Here is a 22,139-nt window from a genome sequence, read left to right on the forward strand (position 1 = left end):
CGTACTTTACTGCCCCCTGTGCTCAGCAATGCCTCCATGACCATACCTTTATGCCATATGCGCTCAGCAATGCCGCCATGAACGTACCCTGTTGCCACGTGTGCTCAGCAATGCCTCCATGAATGTACCGTTACCCGGTGTGCTCAGCAAAGCAGTCATAACCGTCCCCCTGCTGTCTCATGTGCTCAGCAATGCCACCATGACTATCCCCTTCTGCCCCGTGTGCTCAGCAATGCCGCCATGACTGTCCCCTTCTGCCCCATGTGCTCAGCAATGCCTCCATGACCATCCCCTGCTGCCCCATGTGCTCAGCAATGCTGCCATGACTGTCCCCTTCTGCCCCGTGTGCTCAGCAATGCCTCCATGACCGTCCCCTGCTGCCCCGTGTGCTCAGCAATGCCTCCATGACCGTCCCCTGCTGCCCCGTGTGCTCAGCAATGCCTCCATGACCGTCCCCTGCTGCCCCGTGTGCTCAGCAATGCCTCCATGACCGTCCCCTGCTGCCCCGTGTGCTCAGCAATGCCTCCATGACCGTCCCCTGCTGCCCCGTGTGCTCAGCAATGCCTCCATGAATGTACCATGCTGCCCCGTGTGCTCAGCAATGCCTCCATGACTGTCCCCTGCTGCCCCGTGTGCTCAGCAATGCCTCCATGACCGTACCCTGCTGCCCCGTGTGCTCAGCAATGCCTCCATGACCGTCGCCTGCTGCACATTGTGCTCAGCAAAGCCTTCATGACCGTCCCCTGCTGCCCCGTGTGCTCAGCAATGCCTCCATGACCGTACCCTATTGCCCCGTGTGCTTACCAATGCGTCCATGACCGTACCCTATTACCCCACAGGTGTGCTCAGCAATGCCTCCATGACCGTACCCTATTGCCCCACAGGTGTGCTCAGCAATGCTGCCATGACCGTACCTTGCTACCTGGTGTGCTCAGCAAAGCCGCCATGATTGTACCCTTCTACAGGGCCTCTGACTTTTATCTCCTTGTTAATCTCTGTTGGGTCTTTGTTTTCTGCAGTTTGTGTAATTAGGCTTAATGCTGGGGAGAGCTTGTCCTTGGTGCTTATGTATTTTTGCTTGCTCATCACCTGATCATCTGACAAAGGCGGACACTGACCACACAACAATGGCTGAGTTTATCTGAGGAGGAGGGTCGCCATGAGACGTGCCATGGTACAAGCTCCACACATTCTGCCAATACACAATTGATCTACTAAAAATTAGAGGTAGGATTTAAGCAAGTAAATTCCATCCCTTTAAACGTGAAATAAAAGTAAAATAATTCTGATAAATGGGCTGCAGGCCAGCGCCAGTGACAAATGAAACATTCTATAAGTGCTATGTCCCCGGAGGATCGCAGAAGTTGGAGTGAAGCCATCCTCCTCATCTTGGAATCTTGCCCAGTGCCCGCCGTATACCTACAATCATCTCATTTATATCCAGGTGCCACAGTCACAGATCACACCGGCATTGGAGAAAGCACCATGGTGTAAGAGCCAACACTGAGTGCTCACCACAACCGCAGGACATCACACTGAGGCTTCAATAAAAGTGAAATCCAGCAGATTCATACAGGAGGGATCTGGGCCAGCTGCACACTCTGGAATAGACGAGTAACTCAATCCCCTAATCCTACCTACAGGAAGGATCTGTGCTCACTGTGACGAGAACTGCACATTCTGGAATAGACGGGTAACGCAATCACCTAATCCTACATACAGGAGGGATCTGCGCTCGCTGTGACGAGAGCTGCGCACTCTGGAATAGACAAATAAAGCAATCACCTAATCCTACATACAGGAGGGATCTGAGCTCGCTGTGACAAGAGCTGCGCACTCTGGAATAGACAAATAAAGCAATCACCGAATCCTACATACAGGAGGGATCTGCGCTCGCTGTGACGAGAGCTGCGCACTCTGGAATAGACAAATAAAGCAATCACCTAATCCTACATACAGGAGGGATCTGAGCTCGCTGTGACGAGAGCTGCGCACTCTGGAATAGACGAGTACCGCAATCACCGAATCCTACATACAGGAGGGATCTGCGCTCACTGTGAGGAGGGCTGCATACTCTGGAATAGACGAGTACCGCAATCACCAAATCCTACATACAGGAGGGATCTGTGCTCGCTGTGAGGAGAGCTGCACACTCTGGAATAGACGAGTACCGCAATCACCGAATCTTACATACAGGAGGGATCTGCGCTCATTGTGAGGAGGGCTGCACACTCTGGAATAGACAAGTACCGCAATCACCGAATCTTACATACAGGAGGGATCTGTGCTCGCTGTGAAGAGAGCTGCGCACTCTGGAATAGACGAGTACCACAAATCACCGAATCCTACATACAGGAGGGATCTGCGCTCGCTGTGACGAGAGCTGCACACTCTGGAATAGACGAGTACCGCAATCACCGAATCCTACATACAGGAGGGATCTGTGCTCGCTGTGAGGAGGGCTGCACACTCTGGAATAGACGAGTACCGCAATCACCGAATCCTACATACAGGAGGGCCCGCGCTCGCTGTGAGGAGGGCTGCGCACTCTGGAATAGACGAGTACCACAAATCACCGAATCCTACATACAGGAGGGATCTGCGCTCGCTGTGAGGAGGGCTGCACATTCTGGAATAGACGAGTACCGCAATCACCGAATCCTACATACAGGAGGGCCCGCGCTCGCTGTGAGGAGGGCTGCGCACTCTGGAATAGACGAGTACCACAAATCACCGAATCCTACATACAGGAGGGATCTGCGCTCGCTGTGAGGAGGGCTGCATACTCTGGAATAGACGAGTACCGCAATCACCAAATCCTACATACAGGAGGGATCTGTGCTCGCTGTGAGGAGGGCTGCACACTCTGGAATAGACGAGTACCGCAATCACCAAATCCTACATACAGGAGGGATCTGTGCTCGCTGTGAGGAGGGCTGCACACTCTGGAATAGACGAGTACCGCAATCACCGAATCTTACATACAGGAGGGATCTGCGCTCATTGTGAGGAGGGCTGCACACTCTGGAATAGACAAGTACCGCAATCACCGAATCTTACATACAGGAGGGATCTGTGCTCGCTGTGAAGAGAGCTGCGCACTCTGGAATAGACGAGTACCACAAATCACCGAATCCTACATACAGGAGGGATCTGCGCTCACTGTGACGAGAGCTGCACACTCTGGAATAGACGAGTACCGCAATCACCGAATCCTACATACAGGAGGGATCTGTGCTCGCTGTGAGGAGGGCTGCACACTCTGGAATAGACGAGTACCGCAATCACCGAATCCTACATACAGGAGGGCCCGCGCTCGCTGTGAGGAGGGCTGCGCACTCTGGAATAGACAAGTACCACAAATCACCGAATCCTACATACAGGAGGGATCTGCGCTCGCTGTGAGGAGGGCTGCACATTCTGGAATAGACGAGTACCGCAATCACCGAATCCTACATACAGGAGGGCCCGCGCTCGCTGTGAGGAGGGCTGCGCACTCTGGAATAGACGAGTACCACAAATCACCGAATCCTACATACAGGAGGGATCTGCGCTCGCTGTGAGGAGAGCTGCACATTCTGGAATAGACGAGTACCGCAATCACCGAATCCTACATACAGGAGGGATCTGCGCTCATTGTGAGGAGGGCTGCACACTCGAATAGACGAGTACCGCAATCACCGAATTCTACATACAGGAGGGATCTGTGCTTGCTGTGAAGAGAGCTGCGCACTCTGGAATAGACGAGTACCACAAATCACCGAATCCTACATACAGGAGGGATCTGCGCTCGCTGTGAGGAGAGCTGCACATTCTGGAATAGGCGAGTACCGCAATCACCTAATCTTACATACAGGAGGGATCTGCGCTCATTGTGAGGAGGGCTGCACACTCTGGAATAGACGAGTACCGCAATCACCAAATCCTACATACAGGAGGGATCTGCGCTCATTGTGAGGAGGGCTGCACACTCTGGAATACACTGTGTTCCAAATTATTATGCAAATGATATTTTTCTATGATTTTCCTAAATAGTCAGTACAAATGACAATCAGTCTAATAAAAGTCATCACCTGTTAGAGTATACATCAAATTTTATTGAAGAAACCTCCCAATAATAACAGTATAATCTCCAAAATGAATAAAAACTCAAATTGCACTGTTCCAAATTATTAGGCTCAGTAGAATTTCTAAACATTTGATCTGTTTTAAAGAACTGAAAATGTTCATTTGTGGAATTTGCAGCATTAGGTCACATTCACTGAACAAAAAAGCTATTTAACTCCAAAACATCCTAACAGGCCAAGTTACATGCTATCATAGGAACCCTTCTGTGACATCACCTTCACAATTCTTGCATCCATTGAACTTGTTAGTTTTTGGAGAGTTTCTGCTTGGATTTCTTTGCATGAAGTCGGAATAGCCTCCCAGAGTTGCTGTTTTGATGAGAACTGCCTCCCTCATAGATCTTTTGCTTGATGATACTCCAAAGGTTCTCTACAGGGTTGAGGTCAGGGGAAGATGGTGGCCACACCATGAGTTTATCTCCTTTTATGCCTATAGCAGTCAATCACTCAGAGGTATTCTTTGCAGCATGAGATGGTGCATTGTCATGCATGAAGAGGATTTTGCTCCTGAAGGCACATTTCTGCTTTTTACACCATGGAAGACAGCTGTCAGTCAGAAACTCTATATACAGTACTTTGCAGAGGTCATTTTCACACCTTCAGGAACCTTAAAGAGCCCTACCAGCTGTTTCCCCATGATTCCGGCCCAAAACATGACTCCTCCTCCTCCTTGCTGAAGTCGCAGCCTTGTTGGGACATAGTGGCCATCCACCAACCATCCATCTGGACCATCCAGGGTTGCTCGACACTCGTCAGTAAACAAGACTGTATGAAAAATAGTCTTCATGTATGTCTGGACCCACTGCTACAATTTCTGCTTGTGAACACTTTTTAGGGGTGGCCGAATAGTAGGTTTATGCACCACAGCAAGCCTTTGAAGGATCCTACACCATGAGGTACGAGGGACTCCAGAGACACCAGCAGCTTTAAATATCTGTTTGCTGGTTTGTAATGGCTTTTTAGCAGCCACTCTCTTAATCCGATGAACTTACCTGGCAGAAACCTTCCTCATTCTGCCTTTATCAGCACAAACATGTCTGTGCTCAGAATCAACCACAAATCTCTTAACAGTACGATGGTCACGTTTAAATTTTTGGGAAATATCTAATGTTTTCATCTCTTGACCAAGGCATTGCACTATTTGATGCTTTTCAGCAGCAGAGAGGTCCTTTTTCTTTCCTGAATTCCTTGAAACATGTGCCCTGCTTAATAATGTGGAACATCATTCTTAAGTAGTTTTCCTTTAATTGGGCTCACCTGGTAAACTAATTATCACAGGAATTTGAGATTGATTTCAGTGATCCAAAAGAGCCCTGATACACAATACCATCTATGAGTTTATTTGAAAAACAAAAAATTACATCTTTATGACACTTAAATCCAATTTGCATAATAATTTGGAACGCAGTGTAGACGAGTACCGCAATCACCGAATCCTACATACAGGAGGGATCTGAGCTCACTGTGAGGAGAGCTGCACACTCTGGAATAGACGAGTACCGCAATCACCAAATCCTACATAGAGGAGGGATCTGCGCTCATTGTGAGGAGGGCTGCACACTCTGGAATAGACGAGTACCGCAATCACCGAATCCTACATACAGGAGGGATCTGTGCTCGCTGTGACGAGAGCTGCACACTCTGGAATAGACAAGTACCGCAATCACCGAATCCTACATACAGGAGGGATCTGCGCTCGCTGTGACGAGAGCTGCACACTCTGGAATAGACAAGTACCGCAATCACCAAATCCTACATACAGGAGGGATCTGCGCTCGCTGTGACGAGAGCTGCACACTCTGGAATAGACGAGTACTGCAATCACCGAATCCTACATACAGGAGGGATCTGCGCTCGCTGTGAGGAGGGCTGCACACTCTGGAATAGACGAGTACCGCAATCACCTAAACCTACATACAGGAGGGATCTGTGCTCGCTGTGACGAGAGCTGCACACTCTGGAATAGACAAGTACCGCAATCACCGAATCCTACATACAGGAGGGATCTGCGCTCGCTGTGACGAGAGCTGCACACTCTGGAATAGACAAGTACCGCAATCACCGAATCCTACAAACAGGAGGGATCTGCGCTCGCTGTGACGAGAGCTGCACACTCTGGAATAGACGAGTACTGCAATCACCGAATCCTACATACAGGAGGGATCTGCGCTCGCTGTGAGGAGGGCTGCACACTCTGGAATAGACGAGTACCGCAATCACCTAAACCTACATACAGGAGGGATCTGTGCTCGCTGTGAGGAGAGCTGCACACTCTGGAATAGACGAGTACCGCAATCACCGAATCCTACATACAGGAGGGATCTGTGCTCGCTGTGACGAGAGCTGCACACTCTGGAATAGACGAGTACCGCAATCACCGAATCCTACATACAGGAGGGATCTGTGCTCGCTGTGACGAGAGCTGCACACTCTGGAATAGACGAGTACCGCAATCACCGAATCCTACATACAGGAGGGATCTGTGCTCGCTGTGACGAGAGCTGCACATTCTGGAATAGACGAGTAACACAATCACCTACCCCTACATACAGGAGGGATCTGCGCTCATTGTGAGGAGAGCTGCACACTCTGGAATAGATGAGTACCGCAATCACCGAATCCTACATACAGGAGGGATCTGTGCTCATTGTGAGGAGGGCTGCACACTCTGGAAAAGACGAGTACCGCAATCACCGAATCCTACATACAGGAGGGATCTGTGCTCGCTGTGACGAGAGCTGCACATTCTGGAATAGACGAGTAACACAATCACCTACCCCTACATACAGGAGGGATCTGCGCTCATTGTGAGGAGAGCTGCACACTCTGGAATAGAAGAGTACCGCAATCACCGAATCCTACATACAGGAGGGATCTGTGCTCATTGTGAGGAGGGCTGCACACTCTGGAAAAGACGAGTACCGCAATCACCGAATCCTACATACAGGAGGGATCTGTGCTCGCTGTGACGAGAGCTGCACATTCTGGAATAGACGAGTAACACAATCACCTACCCCTACATACAGGAGGGATCTGCGCTCATTGTGAGGAGAGCTGCACACTCTGGAATAGATGAGTACCGCAATCACCGAATCCTACATACAGGAGGGATCTGTGCTCATTGTGAGGAGGGCTGCACACTCTGGAAAAGACGAGTACCGCAATCACCGAATCCTACATACAGGAGGGCTCCGCGCTCGCTGTGAGGAGAGCTGCACACTCTGGAATAGCCGAGTAACACAATCACCGAATCCTACATACAGGAGGGCTCCGCGCTCGCTGTGAGGAGAGCTGCACACTCTGGAATAGACGAGTACCGCAATAACCGAATCCTACATACAGGAGGGCTCCGCGCTCGCTGTGAGGAGAGCTGCACACTCTGGAATAGCCGAGTAACACAATCACCGAATCCTACATACAGGAGGGATATGAGCTCACTGTGACGAGAGCTGCACACTCTGGAATGGCCGAGTAACAAAATCACCGAATCGTACATACAGGAGGGCTCCGCGCTCGCTGTGAGGAGAGCTGCACACTCTGGAATAGACGAGTAACACAATCACCTAACCCTACATACAGGAGGGATCTGTGCTCGCTGTGAGGAGAGCTGCACACTCTGGAATAGCCGAGTAACACAATCACCGAATCCTACATACAGGAGGGCTCCGCGCTCGCTGTGAGAAGAGCTGCACACTATGGAATAGCCAAGTAACACCATCACCGAATCCTACATACAGGAGGGCTCCGCGCTCGCTGTGAGGAGGGCTGCACACTCTGGAATAGCCGAGTAACACAAGCACCGAATCCTACATACAGGAGGGCTCCGCGCTCGCTGTGAGGAGAGCTGCACACTCTGGAATAGCCGAGTAACACCATCACCGAATCCTACATACAGGAGGGCTCCGCGATCGCTGTGAGGAGGGCTGCACACTCTGGAATAGCCGAGTAACACAATCACCGAATCCTACATACAGGAGGGCTCCGCGCTCGCTGTGAGGAGAGCTGCACACTCTGGAATAGCCGAGTAACACCATCACCGAATCCTACATACAGGAGGGCTCCGCGATCGCTGTGAGGAGGGCTGCACACTCTGGAATAGCCGAGTAACACAATCACCGAATCCTACATACAGGAGGGCTCCGCGCTCGCTGTGAGGAGAGCTGCACACTCTGGAATTGCCGAGTAACACCATCACCGAATCCTACATACAGGAGGGCTCCGCGCTCGCTGTGAGGAGAGCTGCAGACTCTGGAATAGACGAGTAACACAATCACCGAATCCTACATACAGGAGGGCTCCGCGCTCGCTGTGAGGAGAGCGGCACACTCTGGAATTGCCGAGTACCGCAATCACTGAATCCTACATACAGGAGGGCTCCGCGCTCGCTGTGAGGAGAGCTGCACACTCTGGAATAGCCGAGTAACACAATCACCGAATCCTACATACAGGAGGGCTCCGCGCTCGCTGTGAGGAGAGCTGCACACTCTGGAATAGACTAGTAACACAATCACCAAATCCTACATACAGGAGGGATATGAGCTCACTGTGACGAGAGCTGCACACTCTGGAATAGACGAGTAACACAATCACCTAACCCTACATACAGGAGGGATGTGTGCTCGCTGTGAGGAGAGCTGCACACTCTGGAATAGACGAGTAACACAATCACCAAATCCTACATACAGGAGGGATATGAGCTCACTGTGACGAGAGCTGCACACTCTGGAATAGACGAGTAACACAATCACCTAACCCTACATACAGGAGGGATCTGCGCTCGCTGTGAGGAGAGCTGCACACTCTGGAATAGACGAGTAACAGTCACCTAATACTACTGCGCCACTCAGATGTACAAGCCCATCACCAAAAGTTACCTCTCCAGAGCTCGACAGCTGAGACGGTAAAATATGAATGGAGATTAAGAAAAAAAAAATTGGGAAGTCTTTACCTCATGAACCTGTGGTTCTATTTATGACCTGGGAAATTCTCTGTCCACAGCTGAAGAAACCAAATATCCTAAACGCTGTCATTACTCTCACTGGATCATTAGGATCTAGAACCTTCCTGGAAAGTGCCCACACCCATGCAAACCGCTTCTGTGCCCACCTCTCGCCCCTATCTGCTTTTGTCAGAAGAAAGAAAGAGGATCCGTCCAAGCCACTTGGAAATAGTGTTCACACACATTCTTGTGTTCTTACCTGATCCTTTGTGAGCAGAGTCCCACAGGTGACTGCGCCTCGTCAAGAGCACAGACGTTCACCATCGGCTTTCCTTCTGTAAGTGTATGACCGAGGAGCTCACTGTACACTGCCCCCAGGTCTCTACTGCTCTTCTACTAAACAGCACAGACCTCATGGACCCTGACGATAAGTGTACTCCGGACCCTCTATCCACGTCGCGGCTCCGAATGTCCCTGACTGATCACTTCCCCTGCATTTTCCTGTTTCTCTGCTGCACTTGGCTCAGGTAATTGCTCCTCCTCGGCTCTCGCTGCAGTCACACCTCAGTTTCAGGCTCCTGCCTTCCTTTAGTGTCTCTTACCAGGTGCACTGTCTGGAACCACCCCCGCCTCGCTGCAGTCTGGCTGTGTCCTCCCTGCACAGCCCACCCCTCCCTGCTGTATGGCAGTAACAGAGGACCACTGTAACATCAGTCTGCCTGCGCCTCCTGACTATTGTCCTCATGGCAGATGCCTGACATTCCTACCTCCTGTCCATACAATGAAACCCTCAAATTAACCCTACAACTCTCCCAATGAGAACTCAAAGAACACTTATTACTGGGTCTTGTAGCTTATTACATGTCCTCAGTACATTTATAACATCCAGTGAATGATTCTGAACTGATATGATGAATATTTGGTTAAGAAAATCACGAGAAGAAAGCAGCCCAGTAATTACAAGAACCAGTGAGGGTGCGGAATCACGGGCCACCCCTCCCCCCATGGATGAGATCGGAGTCCTGCTCTGTGGCGCAGCGTGGATGTGGAGAGCTCCATGCATTTATCATAGAAGAGAAGTCCAGAGTGGTTCACACACAAGGGCAGACTGACATCTGATCATCATGCCCCACATGGAAGGAAAGTGGCAGGTTCTCCTGTCCATAGATACTGGTTAGTAAAAATTCTAGATCTAGACTACATCGGTGTTAGAAAGCCAGGCCCTGTCCAGAGTCCTGCGGGGAACACATCGGTCTAGTAATTCATCAGATCCCACATGATGGACCCCTGCTGACATCATAGCGGGGTGAAAAGATTCCCGTATATATGATCCTATTCGCTGCAGTCGTCTATGACCGCTGGGTGTAACCGGTTATTACACCTGGCTCAAGTGGGGATGGACGCCATTTCTGGCACTAGACGAATCCCCCCAGGACTCTCTGGCACAGGAGCTGGTTGAAGATACAAGGACATACATGGAAGCGATACCTGAGCTGAGCTTGTAGGGGCTGGGAACCTCAGAAACGCATGCTGGCCCTGGCCTGACACTATCCATCTCCAAATCTGTGATTGTGTGGGGAAGGGAGAGGGAAGACACATGAGATCACAAAGGATAATGAACATGAAGCAAAGCTGAGAAACAGATTGAGGGAATGACAGTGATGAGGACAGCCTGTCCACGTGATGCTATGATGGTGTGATGGGACCTGTGCACAGTATATATGTGGCCACAGAACGTCGGCTATGAGCACTGAGGCATTGGTACCCCATCAGTGCCCGCTTAACAACCCCAGGTTGAGGGGGACTAATGATCACACAATCATTGCTGTGTATAATGAGAGCGATCCAATGATTGGGGCTCTTTAGGGTAGGACTGCTGCTATATCTGACTGCAGCCTGCAGGGTCTACTCGGCTACATTGTGGTCTTTGTGTTTCAGAAACTGCAATATTCTGGATACAACATCCTGACATGTGGAGGCGGCTCGCAGGAACAGTCTATAAGCAGGCAGCCATGTAGCCTGCTCCAGATCCTGTCTTCTGGCTCCTACCGCTTAATGTCCCCTCTATATGCAGTAGCCTGCCGCAGACCTTACCCTGTATACTGTAGCAAATGCATTATAGAGAAAGGGGAAGGGAGAGAAAGAAGACATGGAACCGTACACGGGGGGAAGTAGCTCCAGGACGCTGGCCTCATTCCGTGTGCAGGGGAGACTGGAGGGAACAGATCACAACAAAGGATTAAAACGCAAACAAGCAAAGCACAACTTTATCCTTTCCTACTGTAGTTATCCTTCAGAATCAGATCATTTACTGACATTAATGGAACAAGTAAAAGACGAAACCCCGAGAAACATCTACAGACAACACAGATGGACGGGACGACACCGCTCAGGAGCAAAACTACAGAACAGAAAAAGCACAAATGTGTCCTGCAAGCAGCGGCGGGAGCGCTGCATTACCCCTGTGTTAGTACAATGAGATGAGAGACTGACAACACAGCACGACACCGTCCAGGGCCCCGTATACGCTGCAGCTGAGAATCCGCCCCAGGATCTCATCAGACACTTAGCTGACGTATGAACAGCAAGAGAATTCTGCTGTCCGTACATCTGCAGCGACATATCCGGCCGAGGCGAACATGTGCAAATATGAACACTCATCCCCTTAGGGAGTCTGATGAGCCTCCTGGTACCTGCTTCTCCTCCACAAACCTGGACATTTCCCTATTCTCAGAGAAATTCAGCAGCTTCCTCTCCAACTCAATATTGGGGTCTCCTCACTCGGGCGGTCATTGGTCTGGAAACCTGCATACAGTTTGTTGTATCTGGCAGGAGATGGAAGGAGCCAGGGCCGGACTGGCAAATGCCAAAAGGGCCTGTCTGGTCATGGGCTGCCTTGTCTGCTACGTTAACAGAATCGCTGTTCTTAAGAGAAACCCATACTGTTAAGAGATGTGCCGGAGCACAAGTCGCTGACTCCGTCACTTGGTCTTTCCTCCATCCAGGGTAATATTAGTAATATATCCCATCTGATTCTTGGGGACTGGGACAACATAGATCTGTATAAAATATTAAATCTGCTTTGTGAATACACCCTAACCTGCTGTCAGAGAACCCAAACATCCCTGTTTTAGCACACAGGTGAAAAACACATCCGTACCTGGTGAAGTGTAACCCTCCCCGCACGCTCGCTATCTGAACGTGCTTGGGATTTGCATGCTAATTTAATACCCCGTGCAGATGACCAGACATGTTCTTCATTAAATTACACCACCATTAGACAAGAGCGACTTGGAAACAGGGGTTGTGTGAAATCAAGTTTCAGAATCATGAAACAGCCACATTATGCGTGCGGCATGTCTCCGCCTTCCTGGCAGGCCACATTGTGCGTGCAGCGTGTCTGCGCCCCTTCCTGGCAGGCCACATTGTGCGTGCAGCGTGTCTGCGCCCCTTCCTGGCAGGCCACACTGTGCATGTAGCGTGTCTGCGCCCCTTCCAGGCAGCCCACACTGTGCATGTAGCGTGTCTGTGCCCCTTCCTGGCAGGCCACACTGTGCATGTATCGTGTCTGCGCCCCTTCCTGGCAGGCCACACTGTGCATGTAGCGTGTCTGTGCCCCTTCCTGGCAGGCCACACTGTGCATGTAGCGTGTCTGTGCCCCTTCCTGGCAGGCCATATTGTGCATGTAGTGTGTCTGCGCCTTCCTGGCAGGCCACATTGTGCGTGTAGAGTGTCTGTGCCTTCCTGGCAGGCCACACTGTGCATGTATCGTGTCTGCGCCCCTTCCTGGCAGGCCACACTGTGCATGTAGCGTGTCTGCGCCCCTTCCTGGCAGGCCACACAATGCATGTAGCGTGTCTGCGCCCCTTCCAGGCAGCCCACACTGTGCATGTAGCGTGTCTGTGCCCCTTCCTGGCAGGCCATATTGTGCATGTAGTGTGTCTGCGCCTTCCTGGCAGGCCACATTGTGCGTGTAGAGTGTCTGTGCCTTCCTGGCAGGCCACATTGTGCGTGTACCATGTCAGTGCCTTCCTGGCAAGCCACATTGTGCTTGAAGCGTGTCTGCGCCTTCCAGGCAGGCCACATTGTGCGTGCAGCATGTCTGCGCATTCCTGACAGGCCACATTGTGCATGTAGCGTGTCTGTGCCCCTTCCTGGCAGGCCATATTGTGCATGTAGTGTGTCTGCGCCTTCCTGGCAGGCCACATTGTGCGTGTAGAGTGTCTGTGCCTTCCTGGCAGGCCACATTGTGCGTGTACCATGTCAGTGCCTTCCTGGCAAGCCACATTGTGCTTGAAGCGTGTCTGCGCCTTCCAGGCAGGCCACATTGTGCGTGCAGCATGTCTGCGCATTCCTGACAGGCCACATTGTGCATGTAGCGTGTCAGCGTCTTCCTGGCAGGCCACATTGTGCGTGCAGCGTGTCTGCGCATTCCTGGCAGGCCACATTGTGCATGTAGCGTGTCAGCGCCTTCCTGGCAGGCCACATTGTGTGTGCAGCGTGTCTGCGCCTTCCTGGTAGGCCACATTGTGCATGTAGCGTGTCAGCGCCTTCCTGGCAGGCCACATTGTGCGTGCAGCGTGTCTGTGCCTTCCTGGCAGGCCACATTGTGCTTGAAGAATGTCTGCGCCTTCCAGGCAGGCCACATTGTGCGTGCAGCGTGTCTACACCTTCCTGGCAGACCAAATTGTGCATGAAGCGCCTCTGCGCCTTCCAGGCAGGCCACATTGTGCATGTAGCATGTCTGCACCCCTTCCAGGCAGGCCACACTGTGCATGTAGCGTGTCTGTGCCCCTTCCTGGCAGGCCACATTGTGCATGTAGCGTGTCAGCGCCTTCCTGGCAGGCCACATTGTGCGTGCAGCGTGTCTGCACCTTCCTGGCAGACCAAATTGTGCATGAAGCGCCTCTGTGCCTTCCTCGCAGGCCACATTGTGCGTGCAGCGTGTCTGCGCCCCTTCCAGGCAGGCCACACTGTGCATGTAGCGTGTCTGCGCCCCTTCCAGGCAGGCCACATTGTGCATGTAGCGTGTCTGCGCCCCTTCCTGGCAGGCCATATTGTGCGTGTAGAGTGTCTGCGCCTTCCAGGCAGGACACATTGTGCATGTAGCGTGTCAGCGCCTTCCTGGCAGGCCACATTGTGCATGTAGCGTGTCTGCGCCCCTTCCTGGCAGGCCATATTGTGCGTCTAGAGTGTCTGCGCCTTCCTGGCAGGCCACATTGTGCATGTAGCGTGTCAGCGCCTTCCTGGCAGGCCACATTGTGCGTGTAGAGTGTCTGCGCCTTCCTGGCAGGCCACATTGTGCGTGTAGAGTGTCTGCGCCTTCCTGGCAGGCCACATTGTGCGTGCAGCGTGTCTGCGCCTTCCTGGCAAGCCACATTGTGCATGTAGTGTGTCTGCGCCTTCCTGGCAAGCCACATTGTGCATGTAGTGTGTCTGCGCCTTCCAGGCAGGACACATTGTGCATGTAGCGTGTCAGCGCCTTCCTGGCAGGCCACATTGTGCATGTAGCGTGTCTGCGCCCCTTCCTGGCAGGCCATATTGTGCGTCTAGAGTGTCTGCGCCTTCCTGGCAGGCCACATTGTGCATGTAGCGTGTCAGCGCCTTCCTGGCAGGCCACATTGTGCGTGTAGAGTGTCTGCGCCTTCCTGGCAGGCCACATTGTGCGTGTAGAGTGTCTGCGCCTTCCTGGCAGGCCACATTGTGCGTGCAGCGTGTCTGCGCCTTCCTGGCAAGCCACATTGTGCATGTAGCGTGTCAGCGCCTTCCTGGCAAGCCACATTGTGCATGTAGTGTGTCTGCGCCTTCCTGGCAAGCCACATTGTGCTTGAAGCGTGTCTGCGCCTTCCAGGCAGGCCACATTGTGCGTGCAGCATGTCTGCGCATTCCTGACAGGCCACATTGTGCATGTAGCGTGTCTGTGCCCCTTCCTGGCAGGCCATATTGTGCATGTAGCGTGTCTGTGCCCCTTCCTGGCAGGCCATATTGTGCATGTAGTGTGTCTGCGCCTTCCTGGCAGGCCACATTGTGCGTGTAGAGTGTCTGTGCCTTCCTGGCAGGCCACATTGTGCGTGTACCATGTCAGTGCCTTCCTGGCAAGCCACATTGTGCTTGAAGCGTGTCTGCGCCTTCCAGGCAGGCCACATTGTGCGTGCAGCATGTCTGCGCATTCCTGACAGGCCACATTGTGCATGTAGCGTGTCAGCGTCTTCCTGGCAGGCCACATTGTGCGTGCAGCGTGTCTGCGCATTCCTGGCAGGCCACATTGTGCATGTAGTGTGTCAGCGCCTTCCTGGCAGGCCACATTGTGTGTGCAGCGTGTCTGCGCCTTCCTGGTAGGCCACATTGTGCATGTAGCGTGTCAGCGCCTTCCTGGCAGGCCACATTGTGCGTGCAGCGTGTCTGTGCCTTCCTGGCAGGCCACATTGTGCTTGAAGAATGTCTGCGCCTTCCAGGCAGGCCACATTGTGCGTGCAGCGTGTCTACACCTTCCTGGCAGACCAAATTGTGCATGAAGCGCCTCTGCGCCTTCCAGGCAGGCCACATTGTGCATGTAGCATGTCTGCACCCCTTCCAGGCAGGCCACACTGTGCATGTAGCGTGTCTGTGCCCCTTCCTGGCAGGCCACATTGTGCATGTAGCGTGTCAGCGCCTTCCTGGCAGGCCACATTGTGCGTGCAGCGTGTCTGCACCTTCCTGGCAGACCAAATTGTGCATGAAGCGCCTCTGTGCCTTCCTCGCAGGCCACATTGTGCGTGCAGCGTGTCTGCGCCCCTTCCAGGCAGGCCACACTGTGCATGTAGCGTGTCTGCGCCCCTTCCAGGCAGGCCACATTGTGCATGTAGCGTGTCTGCGCCCCTTCCTGGCAGGCCATATTGTGCGTGTAGAGTGTCTGCGCCTTCCAGGCAGGACACATTGTGCATGTAGCGTGTCAGCGCCTTCCTGGCAGGCCACATTGTGCATGTAGCGTGTCAGCGCCCCTTCCTGGCAGGCCATATTGTGCGTCTAGAGTGTCTGCGCCTTCCTGGCAGGCCACATTGTGCATGTAGCGTGTCAGCGCCTTCCTGGCAGGCCACATTGTGCGTGTAGAGTGTCTGCGCCTTCCTGGCAGGCCACATTGTGCGTGTAGAGTGTCTGCGCCTTCCTGGCAGGCCACATTGTGCGTGCAGCGTGTCTGCGCCTTCCTGGCAAGCCACATTGTGCATGTAGTGTGTCTGCGTCTTCCTGGCAGGCCACATTTTGCTTGAAGAATGTCTGCGCCTTCCAGGTAAGTCACATTGTGCGTGCAGCGTGTCTACACCTTCCTATCAGGCCACGGTTTGTTCAGCGTGTCTACACCTTCCTGGCAGGCCACATTGTGCATGAAGCGTGTCTGCGCCTTTCTGTCAGGCCATATTGTGCGTGTGGCGCCTTCCTGGCAGGCCACATTGTGCGTGAAGCGTGTCTGCGCCTTCCCATCAGGCCACGGTTTGTTCAGTGTGTCTGCGACTTCCTGGCAGACCACAATATGTGTGAAGAGTGTCTGCGCCTTCCCATCAGGCCACGGTTTGTTCACCGTGTCTGCGCCTTCTTGACAGGCCACAATATGTGAAGCGTGTCTTCCCCTTCCTGGCAGGTCACAATGTGTCTGCGCCTTCCTGGCAGGCCACGGTTTGTTCAGCATGTCTGCGCCTTCCTGGCAGGCCACGGTTTGTTCAGCATGTCTGCGCCTTCCTGGCAGGCCACACTGTGCATGAAGCGTGTCTGCGCCTTTCTGTCAGGCCATATTGTGCATGTGGCGCCTTCCTGGCAGGCCACATTGTGCGTGAAGCGTGTCTGCGCCTTCCCATCAGGCCGCGGTTTGTTCAGTGTGTCTGCGCCTTCCTGGCAGGCCACAATGTGAATGAAGAGTGTCTGCGACTTACTGGGAGACCACAATATGTGTGAAGAGTGTCTGCGCCTTCCCATCAGGCCACAGTTTGTTCACCGTGTCTGCGCCTTCTTGACAGGCCACAATATGTGAAGCGTGTCTTCCCCTTCCTGGCAGGTCACAATGTGTCTGCAGCGTGTCTGCGCTTTCCTATCAGGCCACATTGTGCATGCAGCGTGTCTGCCCCTTTCTAGCAGGCCACATTGTGCATGCAGCGTGTCTGCCCCTTTCTAGCAGGTCACAATGTGTCTGCAGCGTGTCTGCGCTTTCCTATCAGGCCACATTGTGCATGCAGCGTGTCTTCCCCTTCCTGGCAGGTCACAATGTGTCTGCAGCGTGTCTGCGCTTTCCTATCAGGCCACATTGTGCATGCAGCGTGTCTGCCCCTTTCTAGCAGGTCACAATGTGTCTGCAGCGTGTCTGCGCTTTCCTATCAGGCCACATTGTGCATGCAGCGTGTCTTCCCCTTCCTGGCAGGTCACAATGTGTCTGCAGCGTGTCTGCGCTTTCCTATCAGGCCACATTGTGCATGCAGCGTGTCTTCCCCTTCCTGGCAGGTCACAATGTGTCTGCAGCGTGTCTGCGCTTTCCTATCAGGCCACATTGTGCATGCAGCGTGTCTGCAGCGTGTCTGCCCCTTTCTAGCAGGTTACAATGTGTCTGCAGCGTGTCTGCGCCTTCCTGGCAGGTCACAATGTGCATGCATCGTGTCTGCGCCTTCCCATCAGGCCACTGTTTGTTCACTGTGTCTTCTGCGGCTTCTTGGCAGGCCACAATACGTGTGCAGAGTGTCTGCGCCTTCCTGGTAGACCACAGTTTGTGCAGCGTGTCTGCGCCTTCTTAGCAGGCCACGGTTTCATAGCAGGGATTTGCATATTGCAGTCAGGTCCCATGAAGCCTCACGTGACTTACACAACGATTTATGACAGCAAAATTCCACATAATGTGCTACCGAAAAATGCAAAATGTTATGAAGTAACAACCCTAACCACACTGACAATCATTAGACGCTGCAATGCCACGTCGCCATCTTGTCACACGACCAGCCCTTGCCCTACAGTGACTGCTTCTCTGACAGAAGGAAGAGAACATGAAACCTGAAACAAGTCAGAAAATTTAGATAACACTAACTCCGGTTTACGCTACTTTTTACCCCGTCGCATACCATATACTTTTAATTGTGATGTAAAAAGATCCAAGCACTAAATCTAATCCCACATCATGGCCAGGCTCTATACTAACGAGATGAAACGTGGACTGGTAACTGCTTAGTGACGGGAGCCCCGACAAACCCCTCTATAACGGCGCCACATCTACACCACATTCCCTGCTGTCACTCAGGCTGGAGGTCGGACACCGCAAGATGATGTTTGTGATCTGTTAGGACTGTAGATTTGTAAGAACACACAACATCACACTACACCACAAACATACATAACTTGCGGTGGCAGCTCTGCTACATCTCGACAATTAGGAGTATAGGGCACCAACTAGCTGAAGACAGGACAGTGACGGACATGTTATAGGATAGGAGCAAAGGTGAATTATTCCACACAACGCAATTGTTAGTTACATCTGCCACTCACCTGGTTTGGGGACGGAGTTGGTCATTGACTGGGGAACCTTATCATTGATTAATTCCACACATTCACTGGGGAAAAAGCCGACCTGTGGAAGAAAGGAGCATATCAGCTGAGGCTATATGCACCGGGCACTACATCTCCCAGCACAGATGTCTGAAAACAAGCTTATTAGCAGTTTCAATAAGAACCAGCAGAATAGTGAGTGCAGCTCTGGAGTACAATACAGGATGTAACTCAGGTTCAGTAATGTATGTACACAGTGACTGCACCAGCAGAATAGTGAGTGCAGCTCTGGCATATAATACAGGATGTAACTCAGGATCAGTAATGTATGTACACAGTGACTGCACCAGCAGAATAGTGAGTGCAGCTCTGGAGTATAATACAGGATGTAACTCGGGATCAGCAATGTAATGTATGTACACAGTGACTGCACCAGCAGAATAGTGAGTGCAGCTCTGGAATATAATACAGGAGGTAACTCAGGATCAGTAATGTATGTACACAGTGACTGCACCAGCAGAATAGTGAGTGCAGTTCCGGAGTATAATACAGGATATAACTCAGGATCAGTAATGTAATGTAAGTACACAGTGATTGCACCAACAGAACAGTGAGTGCAGCTCTGGGGTATAATACAGGAGGTAACTCAGGTTCAGTAATGTATGTACACAGTGACTGCACCAGCAGAATAGTGAGTGCAGCTCTGGAGTATAATACAGGATGTAACTCAGGATCAGTAATGTAATGTAAGTACACAGTGACTGCACCAGCAGAACAGTGAGTGAAACTCTGGGGTATAATACAGGAGGTAACTCAGGATCAGTAATGTAATGTATGTACACAGTGACTGCACCAGCAGAATAGCGAGTGCAGCTCTGGAGTATTATACTGGATGTAACTCAGAATCAGTAATGTAATGTATGTACACAGTGACCGCACCAGCAGAATAGTGAGTGCAGCTCTGGAGTATAATACTGGATGTAACTCAGAATCAGTAATGTAATGTATGTACACAGTGACTGCACCAGCAGAATAGGGAGTGCAGCTCTGGAGAATGTAACGCAGGATCAGTAATGTATGTGCACAGTGACTGCACCAGCAGAATAGTGAGTGAAGCTCTGGAGTATAATACAGGAGGTAACTCAGGATCAGTAATGTAATGTGTGTACACAGTGACTGCACCAGCAGAATAGTGAGTGCAGCTCTGGAGTATAATACAGGATATAACTCAGGATCAGTAATGTAATGTATGTACACAGTGACTGCACAAGCAGAATAGTGAGTGCAGCTCTGGAGTATAATACAGGATGTAACTCAGGTTCAGTAATGTATGTACATAGTGACTGCACCAGCAGAACAGTGAGTGCAGCTCTGGGGTATAATACAGGAGGTAACTCAGGATCAGTAATGTAATGTATGTACACAGTGACTGCACCAGCAGAATAGCGAGTGCAGCTCTGGAGTATAATACTGGATGTAACTCAGAATCAGTAATGTAATGTATGTACACAGTGACTGCCCCAGCAGAATAGCGAGTGCAGCTCTGGAGTATATTACTGGATGTAACTCAGAATCAGTAATGTAATGTATGTGCACAGTGACTGCACCAGCAGAATAGTGAGTGCAGCTCTGGGGTATAATACAGGATGTAACTCAAGATCAATAACACAATATGTGCACACAGCAGATAAATAATTCCTTAAACGGAATATATGAAATGATGAGAAATATAAATGGAGCTATGGATGTTTCTTACCTGGAATCCATGCTTTCCCCTCCACCATGTGGTCAGCTCTTTTGGCGGCATATCAATAACAGATACGATATCTCCAACCTTTAGAAGAACGGAGACTTTATAGCGACATGACAGTCCAGGTGTAATAGCATCGACCACACACGGTGAGGACTACAAGGACTCTGAATCCTAATATATTTTACCTCAAAGGACAGCTCATCGGCAGCTTGTGCGTTGTAGCGTTTGATGACGTGAGCGGCAGCAATGGCCGGGACATTGATGGACGATTCTTCGTGCACAAGTAAGTGGTTCCCTTTATTATCGATCTATTGAAGACAGGGGATCGCTGTGTAAACCAGCAGAAAGCGTTATGCAAACATCGGGTCCTGGAGTCTCAGATCTCTTACCTCCATCCACGTCAGAGCAGGCCCACAGTTGATCTTGTTCCCGGCGATGGCTGACAGGCGTGACAGGTAAGCCATCAGCATCTGCGTGACCAGCTGAAATGAAACAAGAATATGACATAAAGGGGGCATGGACTCATCAGTCTCCGTCTATATGTAAATGTGACAGACTCCACGGTCTCACATCCGCAGGGCTGGCATTCTGTCAGGGAAATGCAGCCATGTTATCTTAGCATTTACTCACTGCACGGGCTGCGATTGTGCGGCATAAAGTGAGGCGCACCGTAACCTCTGCCATGAAGGGCAATCATCTGATGAAAAGATCTGAATATGGAGCCAGGATCTGCGGAGTGAACGCGTCTGTAGGCGCTGCCGCTGCTCATGTCCTGATACTACTACACTCATCCCTCTATCCTGGGACTATACATTTCAGCGGCAGCCATTAGACCTCCCGACCTGAAGTCTCGGCTGTAAGGTATAGACTGAGACGATCTCCTTACCTCTGGACAGTCCTTCACGGAGTCGGACCGGGGCAGCTCTGAGAGCTGAGAGAAGCGGCGGTCATATATACACAGATGAAGGTGTTTGTCCAGCACCCGGAAATCTTCATAACTTCGTTTTACTATCCAGCTGCGACCCTGGGTGACAAATGACAGCGCGTTCTGAGACTTGTGGTGCCTGACTGGAGCATTAAGGGTTAAAATACATAGTTGGGAAGTGGCAGATACTACCCCACCCCAAATCGGCAATATAAAACGCTCTATGGCTTCCCCATCTGGTCGGTGTGCAGTCTGCGGTGTGGACAGTGGTATGCGCAGTGCCGCCATCATGTCATTATCCTCAGTTCTTTCTCAGCGACAGATCACCATTCTCAGAGCGTGGTCTGCAGTTCTCCACAGGTGGAAACGCAACAATCTCATTGTCCATAACAGAAATAATAGGGAAAATGTCAGGAATATCTGCAGCGCTCAGCACAACTGACAGTGAACCATCGCCTGCGTCATGCGTCACACGTGGAGACTGCCGGGAAGACGTCCAATCTTCTCACCTCTGCTGAAGTGAATGGTCCACGCAGGGGCCGAGAGAAAGAAGAACGACGCCATCTATTTAAATGGTTAACAGGATGAACGGCACTACAAAATGACAGGATGGGAAAAACTCTGAACCGGAGAAGCCCTCAGCAAATCATGACCCTCACACGGAGTGGTCATTATACACTAGCTCTGACAAAAGCCATGCACACGTGAGGGTGTGTGTATTAGTTTTGGGGGACGGCGTGCAGAATGGCATCAGTCTGGGGCACACTTATGGCACTACCTCATCAGGTTCCTCCACATTATTCAGTGATTTTCTCTACGGTAACACGGCCCAGGACTTGGGCTCATTTTCCACTTCTAAAAAAGACATTACCTTCACTTCTAGATTACAGGGCATCTGAC

At 51.5% G+C, this 22,139-nt stretch overlaps 1 protein-coding gene across 13 annotated transcripts in view; it reads right to left on the reverse strand.

The window, feature by feature from the left end:
* Nucleotides 1-22,139, reverse strand: part of ARHGAP32 (Rho GTPase activating protein 32) — a 236,089-nt gene that overhangs the window by 25,053 nt on the left and 188,897 nt on the right. For 8 of the 13 annotated variants that reach the window (XM_073570013.1, XM_073570012.1, XM_073570006.1 and 5 more), the window contains 7 exons: nucleotides 21,201-21,338; nucleotides 20,704-20,796; nucleotides 20,500-20,622; nucleotides 20,318-20,395; nucleotides 18,562-18,643; nucleotides 11,228-11,278; nucleotides 10,555-10,629 (listed from right to left, as the gene is read on the reverse strand). In XM_073570013.1, the coding sequence (XP_073426114.1) occupies nucleotides 10,555-10,629; nucleotides 11,228-11,278; nucleotides 18,562-18,643; nucleotides 20,318-20,395; nucleotides 20,500-20,622; nucleotides 20,704-20,796; nucleotides 21,201-21,338 (640 nt within the window). Of the gene's footprint in view, nucleotides 1-9,325; nucleotides 9,581-10,554; nucleotides 10,630-11,227; nucleotides 11,279-18,561; nucleotides 18,644-20,317; nucleotides 20,396-20,499; nucleotides 20,623-20,703; nucleotides 20,797-21,200; nucleotides 21,339-22,139 lie in introns of those variants that run through there. The other 5 variants (XM_073570015.1, XM_073570014.1, XM_073570017.1 and 2 more) reach the window with 3 other exon arrangements.

Source organism: Dendrobates tinctorius, unplaced genomic scaffold (assembly GCF_039654945.1).
Source record: "Dendrobates tinctorius isolate UK_male_01 unplaced genomic scaffold, ASM3965494v1 ptg000028l, whole genome shotgun sequence".
In the NCBI taxonomy this organism is placed as follows: domain Eukaryota; kingdom Metazoa; phylum Chordata; class Amphibia; order Anura; family Dendrobatidae; genus Dendrobates; species Dendrobates tinctorius.